Source organism: Stenella coeruleoalba (genome assembly GCF_951394435.1).
Source record: "Stenella coeruleoalba genome assembly, chromosome: 9".
Classification (NCBI taxonomy): Eukaryota; Metazoa; Chordata; class Mammalia; order Artiodactyla; family Delphinidae; genus Stenella; species Stenella coeruleoalba.
The window spans coordinates 21302094-21322583 of NC_137155.1; the positions used below are offsets into that span (position 1 = coordinate 21302094).

The 20490-nt window shown below is 35.9% G+C and overlaps 1 protein-coding gene across 10 annotated transcripts in view; it reads right to left on the reverse strand.

The window, feature by feature from the left end:
* The window catches only part of MAGI2 (membrane associated guanylate kinase, WW and PDZ domain containing 2), a 1347997-nt gene that overhangs the window by 583003 nt on the left and 744504 nt on the right, over nucleotides 1-20490 (reverse strand). For all 10 annotated transcript variants that reach the window (XM_079931544.1, XM_079931541.1, XM_079931547.1 and 7 more), the window contains one exon: nucleotides 19845-19964. In XM_079931544.1, the coding sequence (XP_079787670.1) occupies nucleotides 19845-19964 (120 nt within the window). The remainder of the gene's footprint in view (nucleotides 1-19844; nucleotides 19965-20490) is intronic.

Below are 20490 nucleotides of genomic sequence, written 5' to 3' on the forward strand. Positions count from 1 at the left end.
TTCTATCAAGAAAAGATTTCACTATTTCTAATTTTAAACTTTTACTCCCTTACCCATCCTTTATATATATTTGTAAATGTAGCACAAATTTTCTAAGGTCTGGCAAGCCCCCACATACTAATGGAATTATATTAACAATAATAACCTAAATGTCATTGCTTTTTGAACATACCTCCTACATAAACCTTTGTCCTTCATCAAGTACCTCTGCCTATAATGCTGGAGGTGGGCAGGACATAACTGTTTGTCCAGCATCTCTCTGTTTGAGGAATCCACCACTCTGTGAGCATTGCGAGAGGGAGAATCCTACCTTGCACTGCAGAAGTATGAAAAAAATTATCACCCTGAACACTGGAAGCAATGGTGCAGTCATGCAACCTAACGCCAGTCAATCAGATACTCTTGCAGAGAATTCTGAACGTGGAGTGACTGACCAAAAGAAGCAGAGAGAGTTGAGAATGTGATCTACTGTCCAGTAGCAGTGGTCCAGTTGTAGGGTCCAGTTTTCAAAGCTGGCAGTCCTAGTAGTTGATAGAAGTCAGAGATACTCAACATAGTTATTTATTTATATTAAATGTCCTGTGTATGCAAAAATAGACTTAAACTGGATTAAAGATCTAAATGTAAGGCCAGAAACTATCAAACTCTTAGAGGAAAACATAAGCAGAACACTCTATGACATAAATGACGGCAAGATCCTTTTTGGCCCATCTCCTAGAGAAATGGAAATAAAAACAAAAATAAACAAATGGGACCTAATGAAACTTAAAAGCTTTTGCACAGGAAAGGAAACCATAAACAAGATGAAGAGACAACCCTCAGAATGGGAGAAAATATTTACAAACAAAGCAACTGACAAAGAATTAGTCTCCAAAATATACAAGCAGCTCACACAGCTCAATATCACAAAAACAAACAACCCAATCCAAAAATGGGCAGAACACCTAAATAGATGTTTCTCCAAAGAACATATACAAACTGCCAACAAACACATGAAAGGATGCTCAACATCACTAATCTTTAGAGAAATGCAAATCAAAATGACAATGAGGTATCACCTCATACTGGTCAGAATGGCCATCATCAAAAAATCTACAAACAGTAAATGCTGGAGAGGGTGTGGAAAAAGGGAACCCTCTTGCACTGTTGGTGGGAATGTAAATTGATACAGCCACCTATGGAGAACAGTATGGAGGTTCCTTAAAGAACTAAAAATAGAACTACCATACGACCAGCAATCCCACTTCTGGGCATATACCCTAAGAAAACCATAATTCAAGAAGAGTCATGTACCACAGTGTTCACTGCAGCACTATTTACAATAGCCAAGACACGGAAGCAACCTAAGTGTCCACTGACAGATAAATGGATAAAGAAGTTGTGGCACATATATACAATGGAATATTACTCAGCCATAAAAAAAGAAATGAAACTGAGTTATTTGTAGTGAGGTGGATGGACCTGGAGTCTGTCATACAGAGTGAAGTAAGTCAGAAAGAGAAAAACAAATACCGTATGCTAACACTTATATATGGAATCTAAAAAAAAAAAAAAAAAGGTTTTGAAGAACCTAGGGGCAGGACAGGAATAAAGACGCAGATGTAGAGAATGGACTTGAGGACACGGGGAGGGGGAAGGGTAAGCTGGGACAAAGTGAGGGAGTGGCAAGGACATAAATACACTACCAAATGTAAAATAGATAGCTAGTGGGAAGCAGCTACATAGCACAGGGAGATCAGCTCGGTGCTTTGTGTCCACCTAGAGCGCTGGGAGAGGGAGGGTGGGAGGGAGACACAAGAAGGAGGGGATATGGGGATATATGTATACATATAGCTGATTCACTTTGTTATACAGCAGAAACTAACACACCATTGTAAAGCAATTATACTCCAATAAAGATGTTAAAAAAAAATGTCCTGTGTATGAACACAGCACCATATAGTCCATTCATTAGTAGTTAAGCATAGCCCTGCTGATTAGTGACATTTAGCATTTTTTCATATATCTGTTGGCCATTTGTATGTTTTCTTTGGAGAAATGTCTATTTAAGTCCTTAACCCATTTTAAAATTGGGTTATTAGTTTTTTGTTTTTTGTTTCTCTTGAGTTGTAGGAGTTCCTTATATATTTTGTAGATTAACTCTTTTTTCCCCACCTTCCAAGGCAATTTATTGATTACTGTGTGCCAGCTACTGTGGGTTTTAGGCCTACAAATATAAATAAGAAACTCTCCCTGAAGCAAAGGGCTTAAAGCCCAGTTGGAAAGACATATAAAAAGATGATTACAACAGAATTTGTTCTCTCTTTCCTTCCCTCGATCCCTGTCTTCCAAAAGTAATTATTGCTCACTGTATTAAGTTGTTTTACCTTTGACTTCACCCATTTTTCCCACCAGCAACCCTTGCCTCTGGCAACCACCAATCTGTTCTCTGTATCCATAAGCTTGTTTGGTTTTGTTAAAAAAACTTTTTTTTAGGTTGTACATATAAGAGAGTTCATACAATATTTTTCTTTGTCTGTCTGACTTACTTCACTTAGCATAATGCCCTCAAGTTTCATCCATGTTGTTATGAATGGCCAAGATTTCATTATTTTTTATGACTGAATAATATTCCTCTGTGTGTGTGTGTGTGTGTGTGTGTGTGTGTGTGTGTGTGTGTGTATTTCAATTTCTTTATCCATTCTTCCATCAATTGATACTTAGGTTGTTTCCATATATTCTGGCTATTGTAAATACGGTGCAAGGAATACGGGGATGCAGATATCTTTTCAAGTTAATGTTTCTGTTCTTCTCTGAAAAATACCCAGAAGTAGAATTGTTGGATCATATGGTAATTTCATTTTTAATCTTTTGAGGAAACTCCATACTATTTTCTATAGTGGCTACAATTCCCACCAACAGAGCAAGGATGAGCATGGCCACATTGTTGCCAGTGCTTCTTTCTTTTCTTTTCCAAATCCATTAATGTTTTAAATTTATTTTTTCCATTTTCTTTTTTAAAAAATTTTATTTAACATAGGAGTATAGTTGATTAATAATGTTGTGTTAGTTTCAGGTGTAGAGCAGAGTGATTCAGTTATACATATGCATGTATCTATTCTTTTTCAAATTCCTTTCCCATTTAGGTTATTACAGAGTATTGAACAGAGTTCCCTGTGCTATACAGTAGGTCCTTATTAGTTATCTATTTTAAATATAGCAGTGTGTACATGTCAATCCCAAACTCCCAATCTATCCCTTCCCCTAACCCTTCCCTGCTGGTAACCATAAGTTCATTTTCTAAGTCTGTGTGTCTGTTTCGGTTTTGTAAATAAGTTTGTTTGTATCATTTTTTTTATACATTCCGCATATAAGTGAGATCGTATGATATTTGTCTTTCTCTGTCTGATTTACTTCACTTAATATGATAATCTCCAGGTCCACCCATGTTGTTGCAATTGGCATTATTTCATTCTTTTTAATGGCTGAGTTATATTCCATTGTACATATGTATCATGTCTTCTTTATCCATTCATCTGTCCATGGACATTTAGGTTGTATCCATGTCTTGGCTATTATAAACAGTGCTGCAATGATATTGGGGGGCATGTATCTTTTCGAGCCAGGTTTTTCTCTGGATATATGCCCAGGAGTGGGGTGGCTGCATCATATGGTAACTCTATTTTTAGTTTGTTAAGGAACCTCCATACTGTTTTCCGTAATGACTGTACCAATTTACATTCCTACCAACAGTGCAAGAGGGCTCCCCTTCCTCCACACCCTCTCCAGCATTTATTGTTTGTAGACTTTTTGATGATGGCCATTCTGACCCGTGTAAGGTGATACCTCATAGTAGTTTTGATTTGCATTTCTCTGATAATTAGCAATGTTGAGCATCTTTTCATGTGCCTCTTTGGCAATCTGTATGTCTTCTTTGGAGAAATGTCTATTTAGGTCTTCTGCCCGTTTTTTGACTGTTTTTTTGTTTTGTTTTTTTGTGTTTTTTTTGGATATTGAGCTGCATGAGCTGATGGTAAATTTTGGAGATTAATCCCTTGTCAGTTGCATTGTTTGCAAATATTTTCTCCCATTCTGTGGGTTTTTTTTCCTTTCGTTTTTGGCTTCCTTTGCTGTGCAAAAAGCTTTTGAGTTTAATAAGGTCCATTTGTTTATTTTTTGTTTTCATTTCTATTACTCTAGAAGATAAATCAAAAAAGATATTGCTGTGATTTATGTCAAAGAGTGTTATGTCTATATTTTCCCCTAAGTATTTTATAGTATCCAGTCTTACATTTAGGTCTTTATTCCATTTTGAGTTTATTTTTTTGTATGGTACTAAAGAATGTTCTAATTTCATTCTTTTACATATAGTTGTCCAGTTTTCCCAGCACCATTTATTGAAGAGACTGTCTTTTCTCCATTGCATAGTCTTGCCTCCTTTGTCACAGATTAATTGACCACAGGTGCATGGGTTTATTTCTGGGCTTTCTATCCTGCTCCATTGATCCATATTTTTGTTTTTGTGCCAGTACCATATTGTTTTGATGACTGTAACTTTGTAGTATAGTCTGAAGTCAGGGAGCCTGATTCCTCCAGCTCCTCAGTGCTTGTTATTTCTTGTCTTCTTTGATAATAGCCATTCCAAAAGGTGTGAGGTCATATCTCACATGGGTTTGATTTGCACTTTCCTGATGATTAATGACACTGAGCATCTGTTCATGTACCTATTGGCCATCTGTATGTCTTCTTTAGAAAAAATGTCTATTCAGATCTACCCATTTTTAAATCAGTGTTTTTGTTTGTTTGTTTGTTTTTGGTTTTTTTGCTATTGAGTTGTATGTGTTCTTTATATATTTTGTATATAGCCCTTTATCAGATATATACTTTGAAAATATTCTCTCCCATTCAGTAGGTTGCCTTTTCACTCTGTTGATGGTTTCCTTTGCTGTGCAGGTTTTTAGTTTGATGTAGTCTCACTTGTTTTTTTGTTTTTGTTGCCTGGGCTTTTGGTGTCATTCATGAAATTGCCAGGATCAATGTCATGAAGCTTTCTCCCTATGTTTTCTTCTCATAGTTTTATGGTTTTAAATCGCATGTCTAATTCTTTAATCCATTTTGAGTTATTTTTTGTGTATAAGATAATGGTCCAAGGACTTCCCTGGTGGCACAGTGGTTAAGAACCTGTCTGCCAATGCAGGGGACATGGGTTTGAGCCCTGGTCCGGGAAGATCTCACATGCCACGGAGCAACTAAGCCTGTACGCCACAACCACTGAGCCTGTGCTCTAGAGCCTGTGAGCCAGAACTACTGAGCCCGCATGCCACAACTACTGAAGTCCGTGTGCCTAGAGCCCATGCTGTACAACAAGAGAAGCCACCGCAATGAGAAGCCCGCACACCGCAACGAAGAGTAGCCCCTGCTTGCCACAACTAGAAAAATCCCGCACCAGCAACGAAGACCCAACACAGCCAAAAATAAACAAATAAAGTAAATAAAAATTTTAAAAAAAGATAATGGTCCAATTTCATTCTTTTGCATATGGATATCCAGTTTTCCCAGCACCATTTGTTGAAGAAACCATGCTTTACTCTTTATATTCTTGGCAGCCTTGTCGAACGTCAGTTAACTATATATGTGTAGATTTATTTCTGGGATCTTTATTCAGTTCCGTTGGTATATATGTCTGTCTTTATGCCAGTACCATGCTGTTTGATTCTTTTATCCTTTTTATGTATTTTGAAATCAGGAAGAGTGATGCCTCCAACATCATTCTTTTTTCTAAGGATTGACTTGGCTATTTGTGGTCTTTTGTGGTTCCACGTGAATCATAAAATTGTTTTTTCCTACTTTTGTAAAAAATGATATTGGGATTTTGATGGGATTGCACTGAATCTGTAGATCACTTTGGATAGTTTGGATGTTTTAGCAATATTAAATCTTCCAAAATTGATGAATATGGAATATCTTTCCATTTGTTTATGTCTTTTTAAAATACTTTCATCAACGTTTTGTAGTTTTCTGTAGACTGGTCTTTCACTTCCTTAGTTAATTTTTTTTAAGTATTTTATTCTTTTTGGTGCTATTGTAAAGGAAATTATTTTCCTAATTAGGCCTTACATTACATTGGCTGAATACTTTCCCAATGGGAAAATGTTCCTTCAAGCACAGACTTTGTGTCAAACAAGGCTGGAAGCAATTTCAATTTTGTCATTTACTACCTGAGAGACTTCTTACAATTACTAAACATCTTTGAGCTTCAGATTCCTCCTTGTAAAAAAGCATTAGAATAATACTTTCATGGAAGAAACATTGTGAAAATTACAGATAGCATATGCAAAGCATGAAGCCTAGTGTATTAGTCAGCGTTATCTAGAGAAAGAACAAATAGGATACACAGGCCTAAAAACCAGGAGTACCAAGTGTTAGGAGACGATGGATGTCCAACTCAGTCAGGCGGAGAGCAAATTCAATCCTCCTTCACCTCTTTCTTCTACTCAGGCTCTCAACATGTTGACTGGTGCTTTGGGAGGGCCAATATGCTTTACCGAATTCACCAATTCAAATATGCTTATCTATTCTGGAAACACGTTTGTAGACACACCCATAAACAATGTTTAACCAGATATCTAGGCATCCCAAGGTCCAGTCAAATTGACACATAAATTAATCATCACATCTGGTACTGTTTTTGATCTTTTGATGTTGTAGCTATTTCAGCCTAAGTGTTTATCCATTTGTGTATCCCAGTTAGAAGAGAGTTCTTAGCTGATGTTTGGCAATCCCAGCAACTATTTACCAACGCATTGAGTTTATTATTTCATCAGCCCTGGTTATTAGATAGTATTTCTTTATATCTGACCACAATCTTTGTCTCTTTATCTATTATTTGTCCTAATCTCACTCTTTAAGATCACACAGAACAAGTCTCATTTCTGTATGATGTCCCACTCATCAGTCATTTAAACACAGTGCTCATGTAATCCGAGAGCTCTTTCAGTCCCACATGAAGTTCAAGACAAATCCAAGATTAGCATTTGGCCTTGCAATTCCTAGGCCTCAAATGCATACTTGAACAAATAATTCTTGGCTTCCTCTAGGCCACAGTTGCTCCCCACCAATGCCTTGTTTCTCTGGAGCACTGCAGTCAGCCCTTCACTAGCTATTCTTTGTATTTTAATACATTTTTAGACCTTTTTTTTTTTTTTGGCTGCAAATGAGACAGATTCTGTTCCAGTGCTATTTTTCAGAAAATATGATGGGCATGGTGGTATGATTTAGTTGACATCTAAGAGACCAGAACTTTTTGGAATACTCAGGTGCAGCCTGGATGCAAACCACTCCATCAGACAATCACCCAGTTCTGAACATTGCAGTATTATACTTCTATTTAATTCCTTCAAGTGCCAATAATTCTTGTACTTGAAAGTACATTGCTAGCACAAAAAAGTTGCAAATGACTATTTTAGGACTTGAATCTACCCTGCCTTAGCAAGGCCTGTCAAAGTCAGTTCCCTCTCTAGCAACCTGATAATCCCCCCGCGCCAGCATCTTCCTTTTAAAACCCAAACACTAGCTTTTCAACCTGCTGTCTCAATATTTTCATGCTCACATTTAATGTATTTTGTTACCTTTGGCAAGATCTTGATCAATATTTTCTTATTTTGAGGCAGCCGTGATCTACTTTCATGCACTCTTGGGAATGTTCTACTCTCTTATATGATTTCTACTTCTACTATTGTTTATGAAAAACAGATGCCATGAGGATGCATTTTTTCATTAATAGAGGAGTTATGTAAAATTTAAATGAAACACGTAAACAAAAATACTTTTCAAGTTACTGAAAACCCATGTTGGAAGGATATAAACAATTCTATTAAATATTATTTTTGAATCCAATTCTATAATAAGAAGTTATTGGAGTCTACCAAGGAGCAAGTGTGGTCTCAAATTACATATAACAGCATTAAATCAACGGTAACTGTAAGAATACTCAAGAATAGAAAGTAATAAGCAACAAGAATACATGGGATGTGTTTCTCTGAGATGAGAATGAGTATTCACAGGGGATGGTTTAAAAATGAAGTAAAATTTTAAATTAAAGAAGGGGGGGATGGGGACGATGACACAGGAAGGACTGGATGCTGCCAATTAGAACACCTGCATTTGAGCTTTATTTACTTAAAAGGCATTTCTTAGGGGAAAAAAGAGAATAAAATAAGAAAAAAAGAATAAATGAAAATAAAGTGCTTCTCTTCCTTTGTTAGCTCAGTATTTTCATATACTCAGAGACAAACATTTTTATTCCCCCTAATAGCCTAATTACTACTAAGAAGGCCTGTGTAGATAATAGGATAAGGATTTGAAGATGAAAGAATAATAAAAGAAGAAAATGTTATATTTACTAAACTACAGGGATATGATGTAATTTATTAAATTATAAAGAGAACATGAGATAAATATCAATTGAAATAATTTTTTCCATTCAAGCAAATATTAAGTATGTAGGACCCATTTGCCAAGAGGGCAGATTCCAATATACCACTGGACTTACTGAATAACATGAAAAGTGTAGTGAATTGGGGTAAATTACATCAGTTTTTAGACATACACCATGACAAACCCATACAACTTGTGTTTGAACAAAACTCCCACGAGCATGCCCATTTCTAAGACAGTGTTGCTTCCTATGCAGGACAGAGAAGTCATTTTAGTTAAATTTCCACTCTATTCAACAAGTCATTGCCTTGTGGGAACATTTATAAATATCATCTCCATTATTCTCATTGTTCCTTATAGCTATACAGGTAAAAAAAAAAAAAAAAAAAAGAATTGAAATGTAAGAGCCAAGATATAAAACCATCTGAAGTATAAAATGCAGCATATCCCAAAAGAGGAAGATTTTTAGGACACAGAGTAGGAATACAGCAGAGAATCCATGTAGGCGTCTCAATTTTCAGGAGAAATCAAAAGATAAACAAAGCAAGAATAAAGAAAGAGAATAGTGTCAGTGGGCTGCTGGTATAAACAAAACCCTTGAAAGATCAGCAAAAAGAAAACCTAAATTGTGAGAGAATAAAAATATTACAGGAGCTAAATATTAAAAGGAAAACAAGCAAGAAGAGTACTAAAATGAAGGTTAGTGCAAAGGCAGGACCAAGAATGTGAAGGAAAAACATGATAACATAATGTTGCAAGAAAGCTTCCCAGTGTAGGATATCTTTAACTTCTGATTAATATGTTTTGCTTCTAAGATGAGTATATATAACACTCTCTGAAGGTGAACTTTTCATGAAAATAAACCAAGATTATGATGTATTATTTACCCCCCAAGTTGTAAATATAGGCTTTGAAAAAGTAGCCTGCAGCTATCACTCCTTAAGATTCCTGGGGGACAGGTGGGTGTCTCAAAAAGTGAAAAAAAATCTACAAACTAGTACGTTAAGATTAAAAAAAGAGCAGATGAACTTGTAAATGTGCATTTTATTAATACATTGATTTTAACTGTTTGGTAATGCACTGGTAGTTTTATAGATCTATTTTAAATCTAACATATTCAAAAAATGACAAACATTATTGGGGCCAAAGAATATGTTGTTTCCAACTTCATTACAATCTAGTCATTTTTCTAAAGTATATTTATATGTGCCTAAAATGTTTGGGGCATATAAGAACATCAGGTTTATCTGCATTTATAGAATACATTCATAAATTAATTATCGATAGTTTAATCATGTTAATTTGAATATAAATTTGAATACATATTATAAATTGCTTCTAGACAGAAGATAGTTAAAATATTTTATAACAAGATATTTGTTCCATTTACTTGGCATTTTCAGGGAGTGTAGTACTCTACTTAGGTGAATAGTCTAGCCTTTCCCCTTTAGAAGTTCAAACTTTTAAATTTTAATCACCTTTGAAGCAAATCTTTCTCAAATATTATGTTTTTGCATATACCTTAACCTTTTCTGGATAGCTCAGGGTCATTATTAGGAAAATCAATAGCTGTGCTGGGTTGCAATACTCTGCTGTCATCTGGGAGACTGATGAGTGCTCCCACTATAACAAATGACCCTAGACGACTCTGGTTTTTAAATTTCATCTGTACATTTTTTGTACTTTTCCCCTGTCCTAAATCCCTGTGAGGCTGTCAGCATGCCGGCCTCTAAGAGTCTCCATCCTCTCCCCTCCCTCCCTCACATAAACCATTGCACGCATCTTCTTCTAATTTGCTGCTACATTTTACCCTAAATGAGAGACTCTTATTAAATTGAGGGAAGATAGGGGAAGAGGGAGGAAAGAAGTTAAAGTTACCAAATCTGCAAATATTATTTGTAAAATGGATATTCCTGCACATACTTGAAGGTAGAAATGATAGGAAATGCCCTTGTTGCAGTGGGTTATACTTCACTTCAAGTATAATAATACTTGCTTCATCTCCAGAGAAACCAGATGGCTGCATCAGAAGATTTTTCTCTGGAAGTTTTATGGAAACGATTGACTCTCACCCTCAGAGAGTGGGAGCAGAAGTCAGAAGTATCTAATCCTTCTGGGAAGGATCATGAGGGATGTGGCCTGGAGAACCTTTCTGTTCTTATGGGCTAGCCCTGAGGGAAGAGATCCTTTTGGGAAACAGCACCCTCCAATATCAGGTCACAATGCCAAAGGACAGGTTTCTCTAGGTAAATGCACGTCCCCTGCTGTAATATCCTCAGATATGTCATGGAGGTAGGGGAGTAAAAGAAAGAAAGCTCAGTGGAAAAATTTTAATCAAGTCTTTACCTTTTATTTACCTATCATAAGGTTCATGTCAGTTGGAGCTTCCTATATATTGTTTAAAACTTTTTTGTTTATTGACTCTTCATGTTGTGTTAAGTATTTGGTTTACCATCAGTAATCGAATTTAAAATATAAATTTTTCAGAATTATCATTTTACCCATTAACTGTTTAGTGAAAGGAATCAAACTTTCACCTATTGTAAGAAAATTTACAGAAGCCATCCTAATGTAAAAGAGAAAGAAAGAGAGAGAAAGGTGAAGTGGGAGTAGAAATCTTATTAGCAATGTATAATTAATAACTGAATAAAATTTGATTTTCATTTCCTTTCCATTAAGTCTCCTAAGAATAAAAGAATAATAAACAAACTCATGCTCTCTTATACTTTACCAAGTACCATATGTCCATGTTAATTAGAATGCCTTCACATTTCTTTGAGCGAACACACATACTAGATCCTTTGTTTTAAAATAACATTCTGAATTTGCATATTTTCCAATATATCCCAGGACCTTTTTTTTGTTTTTTGGGGTTTTTTGGCGGTACGTGGGCCTCTCACTGCTGTGGCCTCTCCCGTTGCGGAGCACAGGCTCCGGACGCGCAGGCTCAGCGGCCATGGCTCACGGGCCCAGCCGCTCCGCGGCATGTGGGATCTTCCCAGAACAGGGCACGAACCCGTGTCCCCTGCATCGACAGGCGGACTCTCAACCACTGCGCCACCAGGGAAGCCCCATATCCCAGGACCTTTCTATCTCTCCTGTAGGTTTGGCCTCATTACTTCTGTTCTCCAACTCTCTACTGACTTTCTATACTAGAGGTAGAGAAATCAAGAATGTCTTTGTAAGACTTTTGAAAAAGATTAAAGCAAGCATGAACAAAGACAGGAGTTATAAGACAGGGTAATTATCATTAGTTCAAGAAGTATGTAGGTGGTACCGTCAATGGAACTTGGGAGGTGGAGCTGGTGGGGTGGGGGAGGTTTACTGGAAGATACCGTTTTCTTGACTAAGTTTACTAGGCTTTCAGTTCGGGAAACCTGACCAACAATGAATCACTGCAGTGAAAACCAGACTACAGAGAATGGCCATAGAAAGATAACAACTATATTCTGGAGAAAGTGTCACAGTGTAGAGGTTATTGAGAGAAAAACAGGTATGGGAACTCAGAACAGGGACCCATGAGGTTAACAACGAGATTTAAGACAAGAACAAAATGATTACAATTATAATACAAGGTAATCTAGGACAAGATTCTGAAGCCAAATTGATGCTGCAGCTCTAAACTTCCGACCTAGAGCATTCTGAATTAGGAAGTAGATGTGTTCCAGGGTTTCAATTCTGTTTGAACTTCTACATAGGGATTAAGGGGTTCCCACTGTTTGCTTCAAGGAAGGAACTTAGGCATTCATTCAATTTATATTCATTGAGTGCTTCCTAGGTACCAGAACCATTCTAAGATCAAGAATTAGCAGTGGTTCAAATTATCTGACCTCTTGAGAAGTCTCCATTCTAGTGGGTGGACACTGACAATAATCAAATAAACAAATGGACACAGAATGCATTTTCAGTTACAGTCAGTACAATAAAGAAAATAAATCAGGGCTTCCCTGGTGGTACAGTGGTTAAGAATCCGCCTGCCATTGCAGAGGACACAGGTTCGAGCCCTGGTCCGGGAAGATCCCACATGCCGTGGAGCAACTAAGCCCATGCGCCACAACTACTGAGCCTGCGCTCTAGAGCCCGCGAGCCACAACTACTGAGCCCACGTGCTGCAACTACTGAAGCCTGCGTGCCTAGAACCCGTGCTCCGCAACCGCAATGAGAAGCCCGTGCAACACAACAAAGAGCAGCCCCCACTCACCGCAACTAGAGAAGGCCCACGCTCAGCAACAAAGACCCAATGCAGCCAAAAATAAATAATAAATAAATAATTAATTAAAAGAAAAGAAAAGAAATCAGAGGAAGGGAATGGAGAATGTCTGCAGGTGTTATTTTGGATAAGGTTGTCAGGTAAGAGCTTCCTGAAGATTCTTAGATGAATATCTCAAAGTAAGAAAAAGGAATATGTGGTTATTTGGAAGACAAGTAGTCTAGGAAAATGAAATGACAAATTCAAGATCCCAAGTAGATAAGAATGTGCTTGTTCTGTTTGAGGAACAGAAAGGAAGCCAGAATAGCTAATATAAATAGGCTGACGACAGTATAAGTAAAACTTCCCATTTTGTTGTAACTAATAACAAGTATCAATTTCTGTTTTTACTGATCCCTAAAAATTCATACTTTGTGTCTTTAAGAATTAATTTTTATGGAGAAAATCCCATGCAGACAAGATATGTTGACCACTTGATCCTAATTTTATCTTGCTGTTACATTCATACACATACAGCCCATAACAGATCTAAGACAGCCGATCATTATACAAAGAGGGACTAACTGCTTCGCATATTAAATTTTAACCTAATGTTATGAATGATTTTCCATAATTGTCAGAGTTTGAAGCCTTCAATAAGGAAGAGCTTTCATATGGCATGAATCTTATATGGTATGAATTCATACAGTATGAATCTTATACAACATGATTGCTTTTAAATATAAGGACAGCAGGGTATTTTTGAGAACTGTTACTTCAGTTACAGTTTGACTAATTTTTAATCAAAGCATTCAATATATCTGTATACTTTGCAGCATGATCAATGGAAGCCTCAACGTTTCAGATATTGTTTTGTGCACAGGATGAATGAAAGTTGCAGTTTATAAAAACAATTCATAAAACCATCTACATCTACTGTAACTTTGTTGGAGATTGAGATCAATGTTCTGAAATAAAGTATTTAGTAATAAAAATTAGGACACACCTTTCCTATTTTTTGATGATTTCTATTCCCCCTGAGAGAAATAAAAGATCTGTGGTTAATCAGATTCTAGACTCCACTGTCTCTTAGATCAGAAATATGGATAAGGAAAGAATGTCTAAGGACGTTTTATTTTTCAGATTTGAAATTCAGATATAAAAATAGCTTTTGTAGAGTAGGATGTTAGGTTATAGTTTTCAAATAACTAATGTATGAAACAAGTCTCTGAAAAAAGTTTGACAGGAAGGAGACATTAGGGCATCACTGAGAATAACTGGAGTAAATGAAACTTCTCCTTTAGGAAGGTCTATATGTCTAATCTAAGACTAATGGCAAGAGCCATTGATCATCACTATGTTGATGTTATTTTAGAGAAACATGAACTCTCATGCAGAAGACTGTTGTAATCAATTTGATCAAGAATTGATCGTGTGGAATGAGTGAATTTACTGTCTTTGATAGTCATGGAATTGTAAGATCCAGCAAATATTTTTCAATATATATTCACAGCTGCAGCAATACACAAATAAACATTATAAAATATTTATTATCAATATTGTTATCCATTTTTGTCCGTTCAGAAAAACAACTCAGAGGTGAAAATATTCACCCAATCAGCAAAGGCAAATAGGTTCTGCTTGTTGAAGTAGTGAAGAGAAATATAAGTAAAAATTTTAAAGTCATGCAGGTTTTCTTCCCACTAAATGAGGGGCATGATATTTATTTCATGTGAAATCTCAATTTGTTTCAGATAAAAATTCATAAAGGATGTGTACAGGAGTTAGAAAATCACTGTAATTAAAGACACAAGCTTGAGGGAAATTAAGGAAACCTCAAATATCACAGTTTTGGAATCCTCAGCTTTACCTAATATCATTATGGGTTGTGAGAGAGTCAAATAAGTGAGTCTCATGCCCAAGAATACTGGCTTTATTTTAATGATATACTCCAGAAAGGTTGGTCCTGTTCCTTTCAGCTACACTGAACAAAAAAATATAGAACAGGAAACTGGTTAATATTGCAGTTTAGGTAATAGTAAACAAGTCATTTTATTTTCCTTGACTTCAGACTTCAAGTTGTAATTTATATGATAATATTAAATTAGTTAATTGATTGGTCTGTTCCTTCTAGTTCCTTTGGGAAAAAAAGAGTACTTAGAAATAGGCATTTGCATGACATACTTTGGAAAAAGCTGGGCTTACAAAAGTCCCAAACCAAGAGGGAATTTTATCACATTTTAATGCACAATAACACTTCCAGTCTTAGTGCCTTACACAGGAGCAAAGCAGCATGCAAAACTCATATGCTCCCTGCAAATACCTTTGAACACATAATGAACCACTTACAAAAAACCTCTGGCATTGTAAGATCTCAAAGGGGTGTAAAACTTCACTAAATGTGTTTTTCCTTTACTGGTCAAATAAACACATACTGAATTTTATGTGCACGTGTTTAGTGTTTCTAAAATGAACACCCAAATGCACGGCTTAGAATATTCCACAATAGGAAAATTGCCAAAAGAAAAAGAAGGAAATATCAAAAGAAAAAAAATCTTACAATATGTAATAATAGCTGGACCCTTTTAACTGCAAGCTCCAAGAATCTACTGTTGTTGTGGAGGTTATTACTTACTTAGTAAAAATTTTCTCTTGTAATAGAGTATAAGCGAAAGAGAAACAATGACATTTTATCTCTTTTTTGGTCTCCTGGAATGAGAGCAATCTTAGCATCAATTGAAGCATTGATCTGCCCTTCAGGAAATATTTACATTTCAGTGGATAGAAACTTGGACTGATAGAAGAATGGTTTTTCTGAAGACTATTTATAGTACTAATAATGATTTTTTATTGGATTGAGCATCTCTCTGTCACCAGTGCTATCTTGATTGGAAACAGAGATTCAAAATTTCAATAATAAATGCCCAAAGGTCATACTAAAAAAAGTGGATGTGGATTTTAGTTAGTAAAATTAAATGGATTTATGTAAAATTTGCTGTATCTCTTCTCTCATCATAGGAGTTATCGGCTTATTTTCCTAGAAAATTATTTGTCCTTAATACTTAAAATTTTATAGGATTGTATGTGCTATACCAGGAAGAACAGCACTCATTTATGTACAGTTGTGAGAAAACTTGAATTTCAGAGTCCTTGTAATAAAATTGTTTAAGAAACTATGTGGGCTGTTTACAGTTGGCTCAAGTCCATATACATTAAGGTCCATGAGTAGGACAAACCACAGCATCAAGGTGAAGGTGAGTGCCATATTTGCACTATATTCTACAGATGCCCTAATAACTTGCTGGGTTTGATTTGGTCCTCTTAAAAACTGAAGGACTATTACAACTGAGCTTACATCTATTTAAAGAAAACCTTTAACTTTAAGAAACTTTAAGGGTTTCTTCAATAGATAGAAAGATAGCTTTGTTTCGATTTAAAAGCAGAACAGCAAAATATGATAGCAAATGTTACAACAGAACTGCTGCTCTGGAATATGACTGTGGATGATCTCACTAGATGAATTAAATGAAATAAGAGTGCAGGTGCAGCTCAGGGGACATGGGTTTGTTAAAGATGTCATTCAGAACGCAGGATGAGGCAGTGGGAGTGGTCAGTGACTGGGTAATTCAGCACTTCGGACAGTTCCCAAGGGCACTGCTTCCTTCCAGGTACTTAGAGTACTTAACCTTTAGATTACCAAACCTACTTATTTAATTCTACCTCGCAGTGTCACATTTATACCTGCATGTGACCTTAATTCCAAAGAAAATGTCTGCATTCATCCACAGAGCTCTTCGTGTTTCACATGAAGCCTACATCTTCAGTCCTGACAGGAAGGTTCATGGCGTTCTTCCTGTTACTTGAGGTTATGTCAGGCTTGTCACTAGGCCTTGTTATATTAACTTAATTTTCAACCTGACTGAATATGAAAAGATGAAGATGAGGTCATCCAAGTCATGGAAGAGTCTTTACCAACACCTGATGGTCCATTAGAGTCAAGTCCTCTGGGCCATTTACATGCAGAGCCATTCAGCAGCTGTTGTATAACAAACTGAAATGAGGTGCTCATACTAGATGAGGGGTTGGTGATGCAGAAAAAGCCTTTTAAGAATCTGCTAAAATTCTGCCTAGCGCCATGTGGCCTAACTGTAGAAGGTAACACAAGCATATTAAGGCCTTCCTTGCAGCCTCTGGTAATAACAGAATTGTTCTTCTGGAGCAAGGACTTTGGGCCAGTTTCTAAGAAGCAGAACTACAATTCAGGATAGTCTATCTCGTTCCTAATCAAAGGACAAATTCCAGATTAAAATTAGAATTATTGACAACAAGACAGAAGTATATACATACATATATCAGTCTTAAGGATCCTACATGGTTAACAGGTCTGTGACCTTAATGCTCAGAGGAACTCAATTTCTTTTTAATTTCTTTAGTGGATTCACAGATATCAGAAATGAATTTTCTAGCCTGGCTGAGAGCTCTAAAGAGTACTGAGAAAGCATGAGAATGATCTAGCAAGGAGGAGGAAGGAGAACAATGGCCCAAAACACTCCAGAAGGGAGAACATATAACAGAGAAACTGGTATTTTATTATTTTATGAGAGAGTGATACCACAAAAGTTTGACAAATATAAAAGCTCTGAGGTCCTTCTTTAACTAGTTGAGTAGTACATGATTGTTACTCTGTATGTTCTGAAAGCACCAACAGCAGAAAAGGCATTCCCTAGGCTTCCTGGATGAATAACACATTAATAACACAAATAACTCAGGTAGCTCTGAGTCTGGAGCTAGTGATTAATACTGAAGAAACAGCAGTGATTTTCATTAGAAGGCCAATTCTACTGGTTCCTCAGCTGTAACTGTTGGAAAATCTAAAGATTCTGAGATTTGAGAAGGCTCCCTAGGTGTCCACCCAGATGGTTATGCGACCTGAGAAAAGAGCTTCTTATTTATCCAAGTACACAGTATGCATTTGTAAATAATAGTATTGATTCCCCGAAGTCATGTGTGTAAATCAGCCGTATTATTCAAAGATCAGCTCTACGCATGCGTGGGCGATTAACAATTTGGCACCAATTTAGCCAACTCTACTCTCAGCGCTGAAAAAACGTCTTTAGGAGATTCAGAATAACCCACCCTGACTCACAAAACTTGGTTATGTTTGTATGGTTTCAGGAAATTTCCCTCAAAATTTAACTGAAACCTAAAATTTAACTGAAATTTAAACTGAAATTTAAATTCTAAAATTTTAAATTTTAAATTTAAAATTCAAAATTTAACTGAAACCTAAAACCAAAAATTTAAGCTAGGCTTTATTTTTAAATATTGATATTAAACTTCATGACATCTAGTTTATCATGACATCTAGTTTATCATAAATATCATGGAAATTTAACATGAACAATGGATTTAATTTTTTCACTTTCTATACAGTTAATACAATCTTTATTTAACAAAAAAAAAGAAAGGAAAGGTCATATTTGTTAATCATACTACTTTTGGAATGCTCGTGGATATTAAGGCATTTGTTCTTTGCTACATATATATGACATTTAAATACGGTAACTAAATACAAGGCATTATTATTAGCAGACATGTAAACTAACGAATGCCACTAAATCATGTTGCAAAGCCCACAGGAAAACGTACTACACAATTTATTGTTAATTCACTCTGACTTCTCTGATATCATTATTTTCTATGATTTATAAGTTATTTTTCATAGATAATTTAAGGCAGCTTATATGATCAACACAGCTTTTTCATTTAACTGCTATGTATAAAACAGATAAGCAACAAGAATATATTGCATAGCACACAGAATTATAGGCATTATCTTATAATAACTTTTAATGGAGTATAATGTATAAAAATACTGAATCACTATGCTGTGAAAACCTGAAATTAATATAATACTGTAAATCAACTATACTGCAATAAATATAATATTTTCAATCAATCTTCACTATCATTCATTTTTGACAATTAGAAGAGGAAACAACACTCATATAAAACCATTTTCTTTTCGTGGGTATTTTTGCCTATTTCCTATGAATGTGGAAATAAGCAACTAAATGTCTGACCCATAACTTAGGCACATGTGTCAGCCTAAATTGCCTTAGGAGTGTGAAGTAAAAAGAGATTTTAATACTTCTAACAACTTAAAAATACTGAGTTCTTAAATAACTATAGTCCACTGGGCCTCTACAAGTAAAGGAAGGAGGAAGAGGAGGGCCAACTGTTACAAATCCAGTTTCGTTGCTCATGGTAGACCTCTGATATTTGATGGGCTAAGCAGCAATGCATATGAGTTTTGTTTTTAATATCACTCACTATTAACTGCAGTTCAGTAAAACTAGATTCACCTTTGGATGTAATAATACATATAAATATAGTTTACACATACAGTAACTGCGACGTAGGAATAAAGGTATTATTTTCTACTGTTTTTTAGTTATATTACTTTAAAATTTCATTATACAGACACAGATCTGTAACTTCATTAGACATAAACTACATACATATAGATGTTACTTGAACATATACATGCAAGCATGTTATTTATTTGTATTTTTCAATGCTATCATTTCTCCTTTTATGGATAAGACTACTGAGGTTCAGAGATACTCACCGGGTTACTTAATATTCATAGTGGGTAAGTAGTAAAGCCAGGTTTGGAACTGAAGCAGATTCTGGCTTAGGTTACAGTGCTTTTTCCACTGAATCATACGTCCCACCTTCAAGGTTGTAATTTCATTTGTCCGTGTTTGACATGGGCACACAAGGAAACATGTGGTAGAGCTTTGGAGTTCATCCACAGATCATATTTTCCTACACCATCATTTTGCATGAGAGGCAAGTAAAGGCAAGTGAAGTGAAGCAACCGGAGAAAACTACACAGAGGTAGTGACAGGACTGGAACTCAAGCCCTGTGCTCTTTAGATGCTACCTAGAGATGAAGATAATTTATCTGGACCATCACAGCTTAGCCTCAGGATATCCTGATCACAAGGATACTTCAGTAAGTATGTACATACACATTTCTCTTGGCATCTTAAGAGTAGAATCAACGCAGATATATTTTAATTTTTCTTTACAAAATACACTTCTAAAGTGACCTCATTAAAGCTCTCAAACCAAAACAACAGCACATTAGTAATCTGATGTTCTAATGCATTTCAGACAAAGGAGAAAAATGTGATGCGATGAGAAATAAATTCAGCAGTAGAGCTGTGCTTACCTTCATAAGTCCCACTTTCTAGGAGAGCACCACTTTTCTCCAATTCCATAAAATCTTCAACAGTGATGAAAATATAGTCCACTCCAGGAACCTCACCCTCCTTATGTGGCCTTGTGGTGCCTGAATAAGGAAAATTAAAAACAAAAGAAAGACTCTAAGTGATTTGTTGCTGAACTTTAGAAATACCACCACACTTCTGAATATTCAATAACACTTGTTTGTACATCCTGCGAGTTGGCAGTTTGCATTTGTCCTTCTGTTTGTTTGGAAACAGAAAATAGCAGGGGGTTAAGATTAAAGTAAACATACAAAGCATTTTTCTTCATCAAGTTTATAAAGAGTTCATTGCCATGGAATGTGGCTGCATAGGTTTTTCAGTGAAAAATGCAGACCATTGTGCCCTTTTTGAAGAGGTGGCTTGAATATTGGGCCAGGAGTCTGCTAGCTCAGGAATTTACATATCTCTCTTCCATGAATGGACCGCTATTGTTCTGTAGAGTGCTTTGCTATGACATAAAATACAATGGAAAATAGAAATGTTAGCAAAATGTCAATTTACCTTTATATTTTCATGATCTGCTCCTTTATGGGGAGGAGGTTGTTGCCACTTGTTAATTTTGTGCCAAATAATAGCTTATATTTGATT